General features: G+C 38.4%; 1 protein-coding gene across 7 annotated transcripts in view; it reads right to left on the bottom strand.

Moving 5' to 3' along the window:
• Positions 1-2,564: 2,564 nt before the first annotated feature.
• The window catches only part of KYNU (kynureninase), a 60,888-nt gene continuing 41,140 nt past the window's right edge, over positions 2,565-22,312 (bottom strand). For all 7 annotated transcript variants that reach the window (XM_082054904.1, XM_082054908.1, XM_082054910.1 and 4 more), the window contains 4 exons: positions 8,984-9,036; positions 7,416-7,501; positions 4,158-4,388; positions 2,565-2,902 (listed from right to left, as the gene is read on the bottom strand). In XM_082054904.1, the coding sequence (XP_081911030.1) occupies positions 2,750-2,902; positions 4,158-4,388; positions 7,416-7,501; positions 8,984-9,036 (523 nt within the window). In that variant the 3' untranslated portion in view covers positions 2,565-2,749. The remainder of the gene's footprint in view (positions 2,903-4,157; positions 4,389-7,415; positions 7,502-8,983; positions 9,037-22,312) is intronic.

The following is a 22,312-nucleotide window of genomic DNA, read 5'->3' as shown; positions in this document are numbered from 1 at the left end:
GCAGTTTAATTTGAAAAATGTAATTTCTTCAGACAATACAAGAACTAAATGTTATCACAATTAGAAAGCAGTAGTACTTAATACAGAATTTTAAATCAGAGATGTAACTAGCAAGAAGCATTCGGGGTATATACAATTAATTATTTCACACATAATTATTCCTGATATTACTCTAACTGTGATAATTTAGAGCATTTGAAAAAGCAGACTGTAATACTATCTTTTATTTTTTTCACAGAAGCTCTTTCACTTGATATTCTCTCCCTAAATAATATGTAAAATACTGACACCTAATGTTAACTTTCAGTATTATTCATTTTGCAAAACTTACTACAAATAGGGAAAGAGCATGAAAAACTGGTGCTTATGCTGGACTTTTTTTCAGTAAAATGCAATATAGTCTTCCCTCACTTTTTAGAAATAGTTTTCTGACTTTATATATATTTCTATAAGAGCAAGGAGCTTTTATGTTTATCTTCACCCCTTATAGGTTAAAGGTAGAGAGTAACACAGAAAAGTTGAAATAAGTGAAGTCTGACACACTGAATTTAATCAAATCCATCATATGGAACACAAATGCTTATTTATAAACTAAATACTTGTACCTGTAGCCTGAAGTGTTGCTGAATGACAAAATACTATTAAACGTGTATTAATAGTCTATTATCTTTTGAAACCTGGACTGTATAGATTCAGTATCTACTTTACCTCCCCTATTTGGCTCACTTTCCCCAATCAGAGACACAAGGGATTGTTTTCACCATTTCTGAATTTAATGCAGATGCCAAACTGCAACCCCAAAATTCACCATTTACCTTCCTGTAACTTCCAAGACAGCTAATCCAAACCTGGTGTCCAGGAGCTATTTAATAAAAGATTTTGAGGTTTTTACTATTCCTGGGTTTGTCACATAACCAAGGTGCAGCTGATATCAAAATAAGGTATATTATAATATAAATCCAGATACTACACTAGGTTATAATAAGCTTGCCTAACTTTATAGGCAAGACATAAGTGACTGTTAGCTAGAGCTGTACAGCAGCGCAGGTGCTTCAAAGGCACTGGCAGTGAATTAAAATCCTTTTCAGTTTTATATTCAGTGCTTGTTTCATCAACAGTCACTTTATAGAGAACGGTTCTTTTCTAAGACGGTGTCACTCGACAGATGAAAGTAGCTGCGCTGCAGACACAAGTATGAAAACAAAACCACAGCCACCAGAATACAGATAGCTGGTCTGCAATACAGTGATACAGACTCAGCTGAATTCAAGAGCGATGATACCAACATAATCAAAACCTCTTGAGCAAGCCAGAGCTTTCCAGCTGCTTAAGACTCCTGTGCTACTCTTTATGACAATATTCTGCTTTAAGAAGCTGTTCTTACTCTTCGCAGTTGTTAAAAATGCCAACAAATGCTTTATTGGTGGTTCTTCCAGCTTTCCCTTACACATTACAACCAAAGAAATACGTATTTCTGCAGAAGGCATTTTAAAACCACCCATTTTGGGAGAATTTTAGGGCACAAGTAAAAACTGCAAAAGCCCTTGGGTTTCCCTGTGCAGCAGGAGATACTCAGAGAGTGTGAACATTTCAACCAGCAAAAAATGCCCTTGAGCCAAAATGGAGTAGCCCTCACTTCTTCCCCCAAATCCTTTCCGATCCTTGAAGTGGAATAAAAAGAAGTACTGCCAGAAGTAATTTTGGAAGTGTTTCATACAAAAAAATCAGACACGTTGATTATCATCAGAGATAAAGTTTCAGTTGGTTCCTGAAAAAAGGTGCCACTGAATAACTACAGCCTTCAGATCTTAGTTGCCATTTATGCCAAGGTGTCATTTATGTCTTAAAAGAACTCCAAGTAAAGTACTGGTTAAATGTAAGCAGTTTTTCTTCATTACTCTTAGCTGTCCTGGGCAAATCTCTGTAAAAATTTGAACCACACTAAGTTAACAATGAGATATTTTGCTGCTGCTTAAACAGTTCAGAGTTCATTTTGCCTAATCCAAAGCAAGTCTTGTTAAAATGGCAATAAGTGCTCATACAGCCCTTCACATTGGCTTACACAAAATTAAAAATTGTTCTCAGCTTTCTCAAGCATATTATCTTCAAGATGACTACCTAGAAATATAAAAAGTATATGTTTTGTTTTAGCCAATTCTATCACACCAAGGAAGGTAACTGCAATGTAAATTAATTCTTCAATTAAATCATTAATTAAAGCAGAATTTCAAAATGTTGGGCCCTTTGAAGAAATCAGTATGCAGCAGATAACAGTTTTTAAAGAACTAATTGTTCAACTTCTACTTTTCAAGTATACCATGTACTTTAAATAGAATTGATAAATTAAAAATGTAAATTCAACTGTATCTTTTAACTGTTGGTGACTTGTCTATTTTCCACTTTTTATTATGCATCATTTTTATAATAAAGAAGGGATTCTTTTTTTCATTCCTGTTCTAGTTGACAGCAATTCTTCCATGCTTCTGAAAGCTAATGCAATAAAACTACATAAAATGTTTAAGAAAAGCCCCATTAAAATATACAAAGCATACTAATTCATGAAGTCAAAGTCAAAGCAGAGTGGAAATATGAGCTTTAATAAAACTATGTCTGTTGTAAATAACTATTCAAGCACAGTCATTTTTTTGCAAATTGCATGGGATATAGCTCAGTCTACTTGAAGCAAAGAATCGCTCGGCAGGATAAATGTATCTTAGTCAGGAATAGATTAAAAGATACAGCTGAGCCATCAATAAGAAGCAGATAGCGCGGTATTGTTTGCTGTTTGTTTTGAAGATGTAATTGCAGATCCCAGGATTTCAATAAATCTGTGCACATCACGGAAAGAATTGTAGAGAGGAACTGGGGCAACACGAAGAGCATTTGGTTCTCGCATGTCACACTGCAAAACAGAAAAGGGAACGCTTAGTAAATTCAGGTCACTCCATATTTATCTGTCAGGCTATATTTTTAAATTAATGTCATCCTTGTCTTCAAGGCAGAATGACCGGACCAACAAGGAGACACATGTAAAAACTTTGAGAGCCCCAATAAACTAGTGTGAGGAGAATTATTGCAAGGAACATAGCAAGAAGAGTAGTGTGTTGCCTAGAAAAGGATGCAAGCCTCTGGATGGGCAGGACTCTAGCAGCGCCACTGAGGGCCTCCAAACCAGCTACATATCCCCATAATTTACCTCAGTGCCTCTAGCAACCTATAGTTGAAAAGACACATAGGTGACAAAAAAACCCACCACAAAACAGAATCATGGCAGTATGAAAGAGTCTCTTGTACTACAGGTACAGGTAACATCATAAGGCTTGCAGTACTTTTCTTCCTCCCCCTTGTGAATTTGAACTTTTTGCTGAATAGAATAATCTCTCATATTTGAAGCATATTACTGCATCGGGAAGACAAGCCAACAGTGTAAGGCCCCGTGCCCTCTTAAAAGCAGCAGTTCCTGGAATTCCCTGGCAGCACCGAAACAGCAGCATATTTAGCCTAGAAGTGTTGCCCTTTGGGGACACAAACCACCAGCAGAAATAAAACTCATCTATCATTTATACGGCATTACGCTATCAAACTCACCTCCCAGAACTTCTAAATCACCTAATGTATAGCCTTAATTTCAGCTTTTATTCTTTTTGAGACATGTGCACTGGTAACCACATCATTACATGGCACTGCCATTCAGTGCTGTCTTCTTGTGAGGGCTAAAACATATATCGAAAGAAATGACAGCATTTAATTCCTCACAAAGAGCAAGGGCTTGGCCATTTGCAGGTCAAGAAAGGGACTGGTGGAGGTTCAGGTTTCCTATTGTTCCTGTTCAGACCATCAGCTTCAAAACCCTAATGCCTCCCACTATAATGCAGCTCTAATCTCAGTGGGGACTCCTGGGTGCTACTCTCAGAACTACTGGAAATAAATCAATCAGAAATGACAATATGCAGACCTACGATTAATTTATAAAATAGCTCTACTTATTTGATTATTTGCACAAGTAAAGACGGAAGATGCTATGTAAACAATTTTCACCATTCTCAGTCTTTTCTGGTCCTCTGTGACACTGTACTTGAATAAATGCAGAATCATTACTTTGTTATGGCATAGGCTCGCTAAACAGTGCATAAGATGATGAAATTTGATTTACTCACAGCTACTCCTCTCTTCTCCAGCTCTTCAAACACAAATTTGATTGGAAGGGAAAAAGACAGTGTGAGTTGGCATCCTCTCTCCTCAATCTGAGACGGCGTGATTATTTTTACAAAGGGCTTCTCTGGATTTGTTTTCTCCTCACTGAAGTAATGTTTTATCAGGTATTCCAAGTAACCAGTGAGTAGAATAGATTTCCTCCTCAATGCTTTCATTGTTGTTTGACCAAAAACCTATAATGATTTTAAATTGTTAGAAGGATAATGCATTACTACAGAAGGTTAAAGGGAAATAAAGACAACTAAAAGAGTAGCAGATTACACATTATCAATAGAATCAAGTAGTAATATCAGACAGACATTACACATAAACATGGCAGGATTGGACTTTTGAAAACACAGGTTATTGTTATTACTTCAGATAATGAAAGACATTTTTGTCTTAGGAAGTTTTTCTCTTAGGAAGTTTTACACACATCCATGCCTGCGTAAATGAACTTGTGCACAAAAACAGTTTGCTAAGAGAGCATTAATTTGCGTATCTGAAAAAGGATCCATAAATACTCTATATAGGCAACAGGGCTGCATGAAACTCACAATCCCATAAATTTTTTTTTCCTGGTATGTATATCAAGTAAGAAAAAACAAAGGTCAAGACTGAAATATCATGCCAAATCTACAAATTCTTGTATTTGAAAACACAAAATTTATACTAACGTATTGACTTTACTGCTTCAAGTCCTGTACAGGCTCTGTCCCTGCATGAAGAAAAGATATTCCCTTGATTCTGATTTAATAGATCTATGCTTTTACACAGCTACCAGGATTAATAATCTGCAGAAACTCAAAACACAATGAGATGTGCAAAAGTAATTGTTTAAAAATGGCAGCTTTACTTTGCTGTACAAACAAGAACAAACAACATGGCAGAATAGTTTGGGAGCAGAGAGACACGACAGCTTCTGCTTGTGCTCCGGAAAGGCTCAGTTACAAGGAATCATGGAAAATGTGACCCTAGAAACAACTTACCCCTGCCTTCCTCAAACCCTCCCTTTTCTTCTTCTCATGTAAGTAGCTCCAGGGAAAAATGACAAGATATAGACATGCAAGTACCCAATATAGTCACTTCAAATCACATTCTGGCACATGAATGCAATATTGCTGCTCGTGGACGATTATGCCTCCACAGACTGCAACTGCAAAATCAGAGGCAAGGTAGAGGTCCTTATGAAAACCCATGATCTTTGCTCTCAAGAAATCACTGCTCCACACTGAAGGAGTAACACTTAATAACCTGGAAGAGTGTATAAAGAAGAAACAGAAATCCTACTCAAAATACAACAGTCTGGTTTCCAGCAGCACCTGGAAATCACTCTTTTGTAGAACATCCCAAGTATTGCTCCGTGTTGATATCACAACCACAAGATGCTGCACAAACCTGAAAGCCTCAACGTTGTTTTTTTTTTCCTATGAAACAAAACACAGCTGCTGTAGGACACACCTTGCACAGAGACAGTGCAGTCACAGCAATGAATGTGACAGGGGCCAGAGCCACCAGCACTCAGTACTCGCACAGGGCAACAAAAATCTGGAGAGGCTTCCCTCACCACACAAGCGGGCAGAGCATGCACACGACTATTTAGAACATGACTGGAGGTGAAATGGAGACCCACCTCCTGTTCCTCTGGGCTTTGCAGCAGCATGAGGGATGGATCTCCTCAGGCTGCAGGCAAAAATCTGTTTGCTCAGGCTTTGCACAAGGAATATTTGGCCTCCTGGGTGAAATTTTTGGAAAAGATCTTTTAAATGTGGCTGTAGAGCGCTCTCCTTTTTTCCATAAAAGGGAGCAGCTACTGCCATAACAGCCACTTTAAGCATTATTGAGGAATAACGTGCATTAACACTTGCAGTTTTCATTGTTTCCATTGGAAACACTGCCTTCTGCTTAATGTGTCCCAGTGAAGGTGGCATGCAATTTCACTAGCCATCTCTTGCCAGACATGAAAACTATTCTGTTTCCCACTGTATTAGAGCAATTAGCACTGGGAAATCCTGGCTGTGCCAAAAGGTAATGCAGGCACAGAAAGGGGAGGCCATGGAAACTGCTCAGCCCTCATTGTTCGAGGCTCCCTGCAGCGGGCTAAATGACATCAACCCACACAAACCGGAGCACTGACAATCTGGGTCATAGCAGAATAGCTTTCAGCTTATCTCGAAGGTCACATAAAGTTTAAAAAAATATATTGGATGTTTAAGGGCTAACAAAATAAATTGTCAGGCGGAACAAGAAGCATTGCTGTGCCCTTTGCAGTCCTCCAGCGTTACATGTAAGCTGGAGAGAGCACAAATGGCAATTTTCTGACTTTGTTTGCTTAACATACTGTTTTTTCAGTAAATAAAGAGGGACTTAGAGTGTATGGACATCGCTCTTTGTTCCAGCATCAGCTTTGCCATTACACTAACATTAATGGAACACTAACAGAAATAAATTTCTCCCATTTATGCTAATGGCAAAACCTTGCTAACCACGACGGGCTTGAAAATCAGCTTAGGAAAAAAAGTAATATGTGCATATGTAGCACAAAGTAGGGAAATCTATGTAAAATGACCCTTTTCAGCTGCAAAGACCTAGAGTCTTGCATTTGAGGAGTGAACCATCCGCAAGAGAAATGGAGCTGTGTCTTTATATGAAAAGCAGCGCGATAAAAGGTGTTTGGAGAACAGCTGCACTCCTTCAGACAGGGCTGAACTACTTCAGACAGGGCTGAACTGTGCTCTCCAAGGCTGCCCAGAGGTCTTTCAGCACATGGGTCACCCCTTCCTAGCCAGGAAGGGATGAGCTGTGTACAGCAGGATGGCCCTTTCCACAGCAGTTCCTATAGGGATGGGGCTCTGCTCCTTTGCCTACCAAAAAAACTAATGAAGAGATGAAACAAAACCCAGTCCAGAGCCATACCACACTCACAAATTCCCTTATAAGAAAGGGACAAATACAACACTAGTAGTCAGGCTCGGAGGTGCAAACCTCATGTATATCAAGTCCAATGGCAAAGTTTGTGAGAATGGTGAAGGGAGGAGTATATTTATTAAAAGCTTTGGTGTCTCAGGGCTGTAAGGTTATTTTAGTTTTCATTCTTCCTCCCCTCCTTCACTTTTTAACTATTCTGCACTTTTTTTAAGGGAGACAGCAATAATACACACAACATTCATTTAACATTTTTATACTCTTAAATTCAGGCTCAAAGTAAAGCAATTACTTACCTCTAAACTAGCTTGCAGAGCACAGACCAGTAAAATTGGAGGATTCGATAACCGAAATCCATTAATTCCTTTACTTAGTTGTAATTCTGGAAAATGAATGTTATATTAGTGTTTTTGATTTCTTCCTTTTAATGGATCAGACCTTATCTTGAAGTCCATCCTCACGCAATAAAATATTTCACTAATGTGGCCTGTAGGAATCAGTCATTAAAAAGCAATAGTAATCTACTCACAGCTAATACTTTTAACTTCGAGAGAAGCCCAATTTTATCCGGCAGAAGACCTCATTAGCAGCTTCATGGGAACTAGAGAAGTGCAATTAATTTGTTTAAATGGCGTGTGTTAAAACCACCTTTACACTTGAATCCCTTTTAACACTGGCACAAACCAGAAGAAATTCCAAGTCAGCAGAGGAACCGTCGTGAGGAGCAGCGACGCTGCCATGAGCAGGGAATCATGTTCCTTAACTTTATTAAACTGACGAGACACGTGGGAGGCTGCATATGCAGCTAAGTGTAGCTTCAGGCCACGCAGAGAAGTTGCATAGACTTTAGGCTGTGAAATTTCGCAAAAATCTATTTAATAAATCTATAAAGCCTCGCTGTACGTTCCGTGTCACCATTTATATTTCATGCTCCAGCACCAGAGCAAGAGGATGCTGCGGAGGAAAATGCTTTTCACGCACAGACTGGCTAATTTCGTGATGATTGTTGCCCAACTTCTCCCTTATCAACTGCTCATGGAAATGAATAAACCACGCTTTTCTTCTCCTAGCAGTATTTCAAGGCAATTTGTGTCTCCTTCTGGTTTGCCATAGTGCCATTCTTACATTTGATCGGAAAACAAAGAGCAGACTGAGGTTATTAGAGAGGCATTCTCCAGCCAAAGTCACATCGGTAGGGGCTGCCACAGAAAGTTAAAAACATATTAAAAACAAAACAAAAAGCTTCTTTCACCTCCTGATCCCTCAAAATACTCTCTCTGCCATACTTTAAAATGGAGCTGAACAGTTTAGCCGTCAGATTTGGGAAGGAGACCTCATTTAATATTAGGACAATGAATATTTAGCTATTTCAGAGCAGGTTTGGTTTTGTCTTATAACCTGTCCTTTACTAGTGCAAGGGATTTGGAAAGGCTGAAACATAAGTGGCATTTCATGACTTATGTCAGGTTGCTGTACCTTCATTTATATAGTTTTTCATTAATTCCAAGGAAACTAATCCTAAAGTAAGATTTCATCCAAATGAATGATAGCAGATCCTCGCTCCTCAGAGACTTATGAGTCTAATTCACTGAGATACTTTGAAAGTTTCATCCATATTCTACATCGGCACTTTGAAGGTATTTCAGCAAAGCAGAGTCAGACTCATATGCCCAGAGACCAAATTTATTCACACATTTATTTTAACTCCACTACCTTACATATTTGGGCTGAGTTTAGCTTAATACCTTTAACATAAGTGAGGAAATGCAAAGTTCTATCTTTTGTACTCAAACTACTGTAAAAGTGAAAGTAGTTATATATAAATAAATCAAATAGAGTAACATTGAAAGTGTAAAATACGTACTGTTGTCCATGAGGAATCGTGTTTTGAATTCATGACCCCACCAGCCAATTAGCCTAAGATTTTGTAAAGAAAGTAAATTAACAGCAATCTTGGAATAATATCTTTTAATTTAGATTTGAGAGCTAAGCAATATATAAGATTAAGAAGTATATACATTTCTAATAACACTGTATTTCTTACAACGACATAAAAATGCAATAAATTCTATAAATAGCTAGCACTAAAAACTTATTATTACTAGTGAATTTCTTTTTAACTATTAATGATAAAATGTACCACATTTTTCCATCAACTAATGATTTCTAACAATACCTATACTGTCTGAATTCATTTCATAAAACAAAAATTAGAATAGAAATATTTCCACTGTTTTTCTCCAAGGCATTAAATTCTACCCCCTCTAAACTTAGTTTAATGAATATTGAAAGCTAAAAGATGTTATAAAATCTGACTTGGTTCCACCAAACAAAGGAGTGGTGAAGGAAGGATTTCCTTTTCCTTACTGTGAGAAAGCAATGTGAATATGGAGTAAACTTTTCTTCTCCTAAATGGAGCTTATTATTAAAATAAACTTCCTTTAAAATAAAAACTAAACCAGTTTAATGCAAAAAAAAAAAAAAGAAAAAACAAACAAAAACAGAACAACAGCTTTTTTAGATCTAAACTTATCTAAGGCTTTAAATTAGGATTATATTACATTATTAACATTTTCATATTTGCTGAAAAAATATGGTCAAAGACATAGCTATAAAGAGTTTTCCACAGGAGCTGGATGCACTGGATTACCTATCGTCCAAAGCACTGCACATAAAGTCAATATTAAGAAATCAAGGACCCTCTCCCCATCTCCCTTGGGTTCTGTACTTCTTAGCTCAGTACATGGTAGTATCGGTGACTAACAACATCAGTACTACTTTAAATTTCTCCTGTATCAATGCTATTTGATAGAATCATAGAATCATTTTGGTTGGAAGAGAACATTAAGATCAAGTCCAACAATAACCTAAATCTGGCACTAAACCATGTTCCTAAGAGCCTCATCTATACGTCTTCTAGTAAGAAGTCACCACGTTAGAAGGTCAGAAAAGAGCCTGTGGTTTCCAGGACTGGACATACTGGACACCATTTCTGCCAAGGCTTTGCTCAGCTTTCTCTGTGCCAGATAGCAGAGCTGTTAGGAGCGAAGCCTAGCAAATATTCCAAATTTGTAATAGTGAAAAAAAACCTATAAGTAAACCTCATAGTGAACCAGCCTTCCTGGAAGTAAACAAGGAGAAAGAAAAGCATTGCCCCTCTCTAAAGCAGGGGCACTACTTTGCAGTACACTTAAAATAGCTTAGCTCTGCAGAATTAAGACCATATTTGTGTTAAAGACTTGTTCTATTGATACTATTACACCATGGTGTAAAATACAGTACTTCATACTCCTGTATAACAACATAGGTTTTATGTTTACTTCTGTGAAAGCCTCTGAGCTGCATCCAAACACAGTGTATACAGAAAAAGCATGTTTTTTTCTTTATTGCTGTGTGATGTTTTTATTATTCTAAGACCTATGAAAATCAATAGTGCAATATATATGTATTTCAAATGAGATATTACATTGCTAAAATGAATATACCTCAAATAAAGTATAACGCATATTCTGGCCAAGTGACTCCGTTACTGATGCTTTGAACCATAAAAGATATTCCAGCTATTTAATATCAACTATATAATATATACAGAATGTTTTACTATAAACCCTGAATATTTTATGTTACTACTACAAACTACTAATGTCAGTGGCGCACACAATCCATGAATTCTGAAAGTTTTAAACAGAAAAAGATTCCACAGAAAACATAACATTTGTATGATTACTCTATAGCAAGGAAAAAAATAATACTATGTTTTATTTAGACCACAACTTAAAGCCAAAGGCAAAATAAACAACAACCAGAATATAACCCAGGAAGAGCCTGATGGAAGTTACTCTGGTTGAATTTTGGATGCTCAAACCTTGCTAACTCTGAAGCTGGCTGAAAACCAGGCCTCTGCTGCAGCGCCATGTTTGCAACTTGGAAACTGAAATTTCGGAACTTTTCCAAAATGACAGAATGAAGGATTTTTTTTTTTAAAAAGACACTTTCAGCTATCTTTCCCTTCCCTACTATAACTTTGACAATTTGCTTTTTTCTTTTTTTATTTTTTGGCTGTTCTAGAACTTCAGAGGTGTCACTACAGGATGTGCACTTTGAGGCAGCTCTGGTCTGACACTCCCATTGATCTAATGGTCCATATGGATGTCATATTATCTGACATTTAAGTTGACAGGCTTCAAAGTGTGGAAATTCAAAAAAAAAAAACAAAAAAAAAAAAACAAACTTTACAAATTAGCAATTTGCTGTTTACAATTTTCTGTGAAAATTTTGAAGTGAGGGTTGCCACCGCTATGCCAAATTTCAACCTGTTATGATGGGAAATAGCTACGGTGTTAAACCTCAAACATAAGGCTTTATAAATGCTCACTAAAAATAATAGGCAATAAAACTGCACATTAAGATATCACAGTAAAATTTCTTATTAAAGAGTTGTTACTCCACATGCAAAATGAGTGTTTTGAAATGCAGTCACCATTTTGACTGTTCCTGCTTCAAAAACTAAGGCACCAAGATCTAAATTGATTTTGAATTCCAAACCATAACCTTTGCAAAATGCAGAACAGGGAAGGCTCTGAAAAGCCTTATATGATGTCCTTGTGTTTAAAAACACCTCAAACTTGTTAGTAACTGGACCCTAGATTTACATCCTTCTCAGTGCAAACAAAACCCGTTTTGTGAAGTGTGTTAAAAAAAATCTGTCTTGGGAGAAAAGGGTCTAATTTTGCAAGTCCCACCATAAATCTTTGAGAACAATGTTTTACTGGTCGCTGTCCTTTACACACCAATGTATCCAACCTGAGCACTGCTCTTGTTTCCACACAGCACTAATCGAGCTGGTTACCCCAGGGATGGCCAGCTCGCAGTGTGTGCCCAGATGGCATCATAGAATCGTTTTGGTTGGAAGAGACCCTCGTGATCATCAAGTCCAACTGTTAACCCAACACTGGCACTAAACCATGCCCCTAAGAACTTCATCTCTGCATCTGTTAAACCCCTCCAGGGATGGTGACTCCACCACTGCCCTGGGCAGCCTGTTCCAATACCCGACAGCCCCTTCCAGGAAGAAATTGTTCTCAGTATCCAATCTGAACCTTCCCTGGTGCAACTTAAGGCCATTTCTTCTCATTCTTTCACTTGTTTCTTGGGAGAAGACAACAACACCCTCCATGATGCAACCTCCTTTCAGGCAGTTGCAGAGACTGGTAAGTCTCCCCTCAGCTCCTGTTCTCCAGGCTGAACCCTCCCAGGTCCCTCAGCTGCTCCCATCACACTTGTGCTCCAGACCCCTCACCAGCCCCATTCCCTCCTCTGAGTTCGCTCCAGCACATCAAGGTCTTTCTTGTTGTGAAAGGCCCAGAACTGACCCCAGGATTCGAGGTGTTGCCGGTCCCAGGGACCAGCAGCCTCCCAGAGCTGCTCAGCAGAGGTGCTCTTGGACCATCTCTATAGCCAACATCTCTCCATAAAGCAGCAAAACAAACACAAAACTCATTGCCATGATGCCAAAAAGGGAGAGTAAATTAGTGCCGAATCAGCTATGTGTTTCTTTGTTTTTTTTTTTTCTGTGAGATGCTCATGTTCTTACAAACCCACTTCTATAAGAATTTTTAAAATAGATAATGAATTGTTCTACTTCATATGTCAAATAAAACACGTGTTCTCGTGGTTTGATAACACCGAGACTTTCCCAGAGAATTCTGCAGCTTTACAGTCTATGCATAGAAGTAATTTTTAAACACCTCACACAAAATTTAAAGCAAACTGTTACCAGCTCGGTTTCATGAAACAAGTAGGCATATAATGAAATATTCCTGAAAGGTTTCCAAAATCCTTATTTTTACCTGAAAAAGTTCTCTTATTTTACAAATCAATAAACAAAGATTCAGTGGGTTAGAAAGCAGCTCCATAAAGACAGTCTCCTCTCACTTAGTCATACTCTCTTTAAGTGCATTTACACCAGGGAACAATCCCTTCAATAAGTATTTTTACTTAGCTCATTTCCCACCTTCATATCTGCCTGCACTAGACTGAAGCGCTGATTGTTCATAACCTGAGTCATCTCGTTTGTAGTTACATTAACAATGCAAGAGTGCGAGATATAATGATCATGATGTATGTGCAGTGTAAACATCAAAGAAGAGTCAGTAAAAGAACAGAGGAAAAAATAAAATAGAAAAAATAAAAATCCTTTGACCTTTGCTTCGAAGTTACAGATGATCGTGCTACTCATTTATAATTTACAGCCTGAAGCAACATGAGTCTCTTTTCCCTTCTCGGCAAGAAAATAAGAATTAAAAAAAAAAAAAAAAAAAAAAGAACTCTTGAACAGTGACACAGAAAACATGGAAATACTATTAATGTGGCCCAATTTTTACAATCCAAGGCAGTGCCCTGGAAATATCCTGTCATCATATTGTGTGAGAAATCGTTTTACGTCTGTGAGAAAGCGAGTTGAAAAGCTACAATAAGAATGCAGTACGAAATCAGTAATACTTTATATTACACTTGCCAACTTCACTGGGCATGGAACGGTTTGTCTTCTCTCAGTTATCAGGTTCCAATGCTATCTAGAAATTTCATGTTAATTACTTAGATTGTACCTATGTTAGGAGCATATACCAGCAAAGTATGCTATGTTTACAAAACCATAGATCTAGCTAAATCATAAACAGGCAGTTTTGGGTCAGACTGTGCCTGCAAAGCAGCTGATGTAGCTGCTGGGTGGCAGCTAAGATCTTAATTCACACTTTATTTTTGCAAAAACTACGAGATGTTGGCAAGGATTTGTTTGAGTTTTCATACTGGTGTTCTACCTATGAGGAAGAATCAGCTCTGAGAAATCAATGAGACTTGTCTCTGCTCCCAAAGTTTATTACACAGAACCGAAGCAGATATCACACTATTTCTGCAAAGGCAACCTGGCACAGGAAAAGGAATGAAAGCGCCAACAATAATCATTAAGTTCAGTTTCTTGCAGTTGCATACATCCATGACATGACTGGTTGCTTGAAGAACACGTCCATAGCACATCCATTCCCTGTGTTTACATCTCACAAGAACCTTTAAGACCTTCAACAAACAATCAAAAAGCACAATGCAACGTGACACAAGCCTAGAGATCAGAGCTCAACTGTGTCTCCAGTATCAATCCATTAGCATGAAATGTGTTAAATGGACACACAAAGTTTTAGGAATTAGACTACAAAAGAATACAGAAAGCCTGGAGGTTAGAGCCAGCTTGAAATTAGGACAAACTACACCCAGCCTTAGTCACTGTGGTTTGACCATGTTTGATCATCATCCTGCTGCCTAGGAGAACGTGGTGGTACCACATCACTGGTGCCACATCCAGAGTCCAGCTCCGCTCAGCTTTCATGTTTCAAAAGGCAGCTTAAAACAATAATGCTACAGCCAGGTCCCAAGGACCAAAACTATTCCTTAACATACCTTACATCCATCTCTGAATCTCCAGCTCAACTGAGAATCCAGTTCCAAACCTGGAAGTACACTTCTCAAGTGCCCTGAGCTCTACAAAGGACAACAGAGATAGAAACTGTGGCCAGGACTCAGGTCCTGAACAAGAATATCTCCTAACGCTGCTGCACTCAAAGGTCATTCACAGAAGCCAAACTCATATGAACAGTTGTATCACCTCCTCAAAGCCACCTTATCCTGACCCACACTTACTAACAGTTCCCCACAAACTGAGCAAAGGCTGCACAGCTGGGGCGCAGTCTTTGCATTCTACTCTGCATTAATTGTATTGTGGTTTTCTAATTGCAATTTTTTGGTATGTTTTAATTTCATTTTTATTGCAAACACATAAGCTGCTCTGGATTCCAAAATTCAGAATAAATATTAAAAATTACAAGATCCTCCCCAGCAAGAAAACAGAAAAAAATATTCATTGCTTTACATAGCATATTTTTGTCTCACTGACTAGAGTCTGAGAAGGAATTTCAATTTTCTTTGCTATCACAAACTTGTCTGATCATGGATGAATCATTTAGTCTCTCCATGCCTCAAGCCCTCATGTCTAGAAATGCTGCTCAGTACTGCCCTATCTCTCTGGGGAGTGGCGAGAATACATTTGTTAAAATATTTTCAGTTACTTAGTAATGAGGACCATGTTAGAATGGAGAAAAAGATTTCCTTGGAGTATCTTATACTGGATTTTTTTGAAATATAGGAAGGGAAAGGGGATTTGAAGGTAAAGGCTGATGCCATTTGCTCCTCTGAGCCTTTCCCCAAATCATCCTGTCAGGCTTAAAAGTCATTTCCAGTGTCAAGTTTCTGTTGAGATCAGAATTTGATATTTTCTTGATCCATGTCACCTAACCAGCTCTTAAATCAAGAAAAAAAAATAATAATAATTAAAAAATAAATATATATATATATATATATATATATATTCTTTAATTCCACACTGTGTTTTACAGCTGTGCTGAAAGAAAACTGAAGCCCAAGTGGATGGACAATGTTATTGCACTGCAACTCCATCCTCTCTATACTGGGCACCACATCAAGGTCCTGCCTGACCCAGGGCTCCCCTGCTGACAGCTCACTGCAAGGGAAATAAAAATATGTATTTCAAACCATAGTCGGTGTGGTGATGAGGGGTCTGTTTAATCAAAACAAAGAATAATTGAAAAGTGACTCTCAGTTTCATCACCGAACTGCAGAATTCAAAGATTTCAACCCTCCTGTGTAGGTGAAATTCTTCATATACAGTGAAGCTGTCAGTTATGAAGTGTACTTCATAGTATATATATATATATATGTATATATAGGCTAAGATTTACATGGGGGATTAAGGGTCTCAGCAGCCAGCTCCTGTTAGATTCTAGCAATATTTGAAAACCTAACTCTCAGTCTCCTTCAGAAAACCTTTCTAAGATTGCCAGAAGCTATATTTAAAGCCATTTTTCCCCCCTCCCTTATATCTTATTTAGATATCCTTTATCCCAAATGGTAAGACTGGGCTTCTTTCATTATTCTCTTCTGTGCCATGTCTGTTATTAACTTTAAGTAGGATCTGTTGTTAGAATTTGAAAAGCTTTTGAAGCCCAGGTAATTATTAGCCTCAGACTTCTGTAGTTTTGGACTCTCCTTACCCTTTTCAGCTCGTTACAAATGTTTCCTAATTATTAAGCATATGTGACTTGTGAGCGATGCCATACATTATTAATGGACCAGTCTCTTAGAACTCAGTGGAAAAAAATCAAAACTCCTTATGAAAAGTTGCTACTGCGAAAGTAGAAACTTTTCATATTTAATATCAATGAGGCTTTACTTTGTCAAAAGACCAAAGTAATATGATTGTATTAGAGGCTAATAGCATGACATTTTTCTTCTGTTAAGTAGCTTGCATTTTCAGTACCATCTAAAGGGAGACATTTTTTCTCCGCTATTTTGAGGAGAAAGAAAGATAAATTCACTTTCTGCCTAGCAGCAAATTTTAGATGCAAAGACCAACATTCTGAAAAACAGTTTCATAGTCTAAACAATGACACTTACTGAACTATGCAACTATGGTGGGAGAAATTAAGAAATCTCTATATTTGAGTCATCATCCTTTCTCCAAAAGTGGCCAGGCAGATCTCAGCTCCCTGAGCTTTGCTGGTCTTCAAGGTGGGAAATTTAACGTAACTGTTGCCACAATTAGAGAGACTGTAGGGTGAAAAACCGAGGCTGTTTGGTCAATCAAGTGCAAGGTGATTTACAGCTGATAGGTATCTGAAGATGGAAGGGCAGACACGCTTTTCTAGAATTGATTTTTTCCTTGTTACTCTTTTTAGACTCGACGCAAGTGGGAATACACCAATTTCAACATGTCCCTCCATATTACCCCTCCAGGTCAAAACAAAAGGAGATTGAGTTCACTTCTGTAGCAGGAAACAAGTCGCTGTGATCGTGGCTTGAGGAAGAGAAATGGCTGTGATGCTGTGAATCCAATCAGGGCCCCTTGGAGCCGCGCAGAGCTCTCCAACAAACCTCTAAGGCGCTTGCGATGAGGAATGATAACTTCATTCGCCACGATCGGGCAAAAGCAAGGTATGATCAAGCAGCAGACAAAATTGGAGGCTAAATTAAATCCCGGAAAAAGATCTCGCAAAACAACAATGCCTCTAAGGCTAATGAAGTTGAATTAAAAACTGTTAAATCAGCTTACGAACAGCTATTATCACAAAGTGCTCATATATCACTTCCACTAGCCAAATATCAGCTATATGAAAAGGGGGAATATGGCCAACAGTATGTTAGCACATTTAGTAAAGGGAAATCAAATATGCTGCCTAGCACCAGAAATTAAAAATCAAGCAGGGAGCCAATTTACTGAGAGATATTAATAAATTTCTCAGTGATTTTTATGAAGTATTGAATAGTTCCCAAGCATATTACATTCTTTAAGAATTCAGTATTTTTTTCTAGGCTCTTTCAAACAGATTAAATTAAACAAGAAGCAAAAGCAACAGTCCCTCCTAGAGTTGCTTTTAAATGTGAATTCCGACTTAAAGGAGACTTGGATGGTTTTGATTATTACGACGCATTTATTGAACAGTACTGTCTCCTCAGTCCCTTGAATTAAACTTTGAGGGGATGATATCTAGATAGATTGGTAAATAATACAATGAATGACTGAACTATAATATAAAATTTTTAAGATCTGGGAAGTTGCGTTTCCCCAGGTCTTTGTTGTTTTTGAATACAGAAAACATAATAGTAATGCAAGATCTTTATCATACTAGAATCCTTATTTAGCTAAAACGTAAGAGTTATCACTTCTGCTCTTTGCCTGAAATAAGGAGTAAGCCACATAAGATGATTTTCTTTTTTAATGTCAGTGGCTGGAACTAATTGAATTAAAAGTTGTGTCAGCAGAGTTGCCACAGAATCCAGCAGCTGTGTTACAAAACATTTAGTGAAATTAAGTGATACTCAAGGAGAAACCACCTCAAACTGAGTTTGAGCTGAAGTCTAAGACATGAACTCATTAAGGGAAAACACCAAATGAGCATCTTTGGAGTTATCTTAAAGTGTCTCTCCTCAAAAAGCTAAAATTTCATGCATGACCAGAAAACATGAGAGAAATTTGACTTGGGGAAACTTTCTTTAAAGAGCTGTAGATGCCCTAATTTCCAGCTGCATTTGAACTAACAGTATTTGGGGCCCCGAAATGTGTTTGACACAAGGTCAAAATGTTTGACAAGAGGTCAAATGTAACTATGTCAAATGTTTGACACAAGGTCCCACACTGGTTTTGGGAGGCTCCAAGCTCCTCTCACTGCAGAAGCAGCTGAGAAGCCATCAGATAATGATGTTAATATGGGCAAGAAGATATGTCATGAAGGTGTCTTAAGAAGTTCCTGACTCAAAGATGTGTGGTGACGGGCAAGAAGGACAGCAGGTTGTGGACTAACTTCACTGGACTTGCCAAGAAAGGAGCTGGCATGGAGGCAAAATAAGTCATCTAGCTTGCCCACAAAATTGGTAAAGATAATGGAGCCCAAGGAAAAAGAAAAATGTGAAGATGTATTCCCTGATGAGACCATCTTTTCATAGCTGAACACTGGAGACATGAAGGTTCAGCCAGGAGAAAGAGGGAGGACAAGGACCAGAAACCCCATGAAAAAGTGGAAACAAATAAGCACAAGTGGTACACCAAGCAAAAAAGAAAACGCCCATCATATCCTCTCGGTGCACACACACAGAATACCAACTTTGCAAGAAATAAAGAGGCTGAATTATTTCCTTAACCTGGGCAATGACCTTCCAATTACCTTTAAAAATGCTTATGGTTTGAATCAGGTGCTGGCTGTGATATGAATCATAATATGAGCTGTACGCGTGATCCCAGAGCTGTGGCTAAAGCCAGAGAACTATTCAGCCAGGACAGGGACAGGAATAGCTCTGGGAGACATGCAGTGCAGGAGACCCCATCTGAACCAGTAACTGACAGTTACAGGAATACACTCCAGAGGACACAAATGGGAAAAAAAAGGTAACTGTATTAATGGCTCAAAAGCATAATGGCTATTGCTGGTACTTTCAGCTTAGAGCAATTTCGAGGCATACCATGATCTTGAAGCACATTCAGTAAGGAAGAAATAGAAAAAGTTCCCCACTGTGGGCTAATGAACTAATACAAAAGCATGAGCAACTCGCATTTTTAAAGGACATGTGTAGACTACAGCTTGAAATGAGAATCTTAAGAGGAAAGGGTCATAGAAAGTAACAAAAGTGGGAATCTGAAATGGGAAAAGTGAAAAACGATCAAATACCTAAAAGTGAGTCAACATCTCGTAGAAAATCCCAAATGCAAAATTGCATTAGTTCCAGCACATTTCTGCACAGATGTAGGAGAACCCTAGTGGAAACAGCAGATTTACTCAGTGCTTTTTGTTGCAAATAAAGTTTTTTTTCCCTAAGAGAGAAAGATTCTGTGAGGTGGAAATGGAAATATACAAATTGAGGTAAACATAAGAGGGAAAACAACATCTCTGTGACTTATTAAAAAGGCAGGCAAAGAAGGTTTTCTTTCCATTTGGCTAGAGGTGCGTGACACCAGCTCAAATATCGCATCTCTGGAAGCTCATTCAGCAGGAAGGAAACAAACTCACTGTGTTTTCTTATTGGGGAAAAAAACAAGGCACAACAGGAAAGTACTTTCAGAACTACTTGTCTCAAAGTGGAGAACTGAGGCACAAAGAGCAGGCAGCTAACAACACATGTCCTTTGAAGTAGGGGGTGAAAAAAAAAAATCACAGTAACCATACAGACTCAGAGAAGAGCCTCAGGTTCTCTTCCTTGCTAGTTAATGGGGATGCAAGAGTTGCCCCCAGGCTACATTCACCTTTCCATCAGGCTAAGCCTGTTGGGTTCCTTTCATGTGTTCAAACAGTTGTGTCTTACACCATCTGAAGAGAAAAGCTAGAGGCAGCAGATGGGAAACTGCATTCACAAGGAACACATCCACCTCCCTCTGCTTCCCAGTGCTGGGAATAGGAAAGGGCTGCGGCCAAGCAGACTGACTGGTGTATGTCCCAACAGCATCATCCAGAAGGTGGGATACATGAGAAATTTGGATCTGCTCAGATCTAACATGTAAACTCACTATTTTAATGATTGATTCCTGAAGAACAAATACAATTTAAGACCTGTTGCATTAAAATAAAAATAATATTTTTAAAAAAAACAGGGCTGTGACAAGCATCATGCTTTAAGTGACATTTCTTCATATTGTTGGTGGAGTTTTGGACAAAAGAAAGAGCAAGTTTTCAGGTAGAGATTTAAATATACATAAAATCCACAAATCTGCCCCCAAGATATCTGCAGCCAAACACATCTATGCTATAAATAATATTTTGGGAAAGATACGATTCATAGAAGCCAAGTGCTTTTGTTTATTTGTTTATTTCCACTTACCCCAGTATTTTGATGCCTTGATATCAAGCACAAAAACTAGGAATCAGTCCATCACTCTGCTTTTTAAAAACACTACTTTATATATATTTGAGACGCTTTACAGGGACCATGCATCTGATTTTCCACATGCTCCATTTTAAGGTTTGAGTTTTCAAAACTGAAAGTGCGTGCCTAGGTAGCATGGGAGTACACAAAGGGAATGAAAACAGCATGTTACTTTCACACTCACTCCAACTTTCCTATGAGGAATGCGGACTTGATATACAGCACATTTATTCATACATAGTCCCCTGAGTTTACAAGGAGGCATACAGCTCCTCTCCCAAACACCTTCAAACCTAGCAAGGGCAAAGACAACAAAACATAGGGGAGGACCTTCAGGGAGGAAAGAATGAGAAGATTATTTATAATGAGAAAAGAAGCAAGATTGCTTGAAGACATGGCTTAATTACAAGGGAGGATTTGAAGGAAGACAGAGTGAAAATGCTTGACAGAGAACAAGGAGACAATCATGGGAACCACATAAAAGGATGTACAGACCTGAAGAAATGAGAATGGGAATAGATGATGTGAATGCATGTTAACCTCTCTCTTTCCTTTTTTTTCCCCCTTTTTTTTTTTTTTTTTTTCCTCCCCAAGACTCACTCCAAAGTTAAAAAATGCTCTTGGATATTTGCCATTCAGTTGGTGGATCAGAGAACACACCCCTGCAGGCCTATCATGGATCTAGATTGGCTTAATAAATCACTTGTCCCCAGACAACGCAATTAAGCCTAATTAGCCAATGCCTTTATTCCTAAACAGTCTCTTCCCAGGAGAGGTTTTAACTTTTGGTTTCTAAATTAGCTCGAGGAGCTAAATTGCTCTCATCTCCTTGGCAAAGAAACAGTTCATCGCCACCTTAGTATAGGATACTTCATGCACTTGGGGGAGCATGTGTTGCACTCCATGAATAGTTTATCCATACGTTAAGTCCACAATTTGAGTCCACTAGGACCAGTGACAAACCCTTCTGCACAGGGCAGTGTGCACACTTCCATCTCTGACCACCAACATCCCACCTTGAAAAGCTGGAAATATCCTCCTGGAAATGTCTATATTGCTTCTCATTTTTTGGCCCGGCCAGGCTGCTCTGTGCTGCTAAAACTTTCAGTAGTGCTTTGATGCTCAGAGCTGGTAGATTCCAAAGGTCAGTGAGAATCAGACCATCTTAGTCTATTATTCTTAGAAGCATTTTAAACAAGAGCAGCTTTAGGTCTTTCCAATGCAGAAGACACAATACAGACTTCCCAACCTTTCTGCGACTCTCCTTTTCTCCCAACTCACATTGCTCCAAAGCTAGGTTATTTTTCAGCATTTTCACTGAAGCTTCAGCTATTTCAGTTAAGGGTTATGTGGCTGTAATTCAAAAAGGAATAATGTGGTATCTCCTCATGCATCAAGAAAATAACTAGAGAAAAACTCAGCTGGAGCTACCAACCCTGGAAGAGGTTGAGCAACCTCTTGCAAAACAGTTACTGTGCAGAGAGCATCTGCCCTGGAGCAGGATGGGGACACAGACCACCCGGGAAAAATGGGAAGGAGGAGATGTATGGAGCTGGAATAGCATATTTTTCTTTATCTTGTGCCAGGGTAAAAGTTCACATACTAAATAGCTGTGCAGGTCACCGTAAAGAAGTAGCGAGAAGCCATTTATGCTCTCACATTTTAGTTGGAATCAAGACGCTGAAAAGGAAAACAATCTAAGAGAAAAGGTTGA

The sequence above is a fragment of the Streptopelia decaocto genome (assembly GCF_964273445.1).
Source record: "Streptopelia decaocto genome assembly, chromosome: 6".
In the NCBI taxonomy this organism is placed as follows: Eukaryota; Metazoa; Chordata; class Aves; order Columbiformes; family Columbidae; genus Streptopelia; species Streptopelia decaocto.
This window is presented reverse-complemented; position numbering and strand designations above follow the sequence as displayed.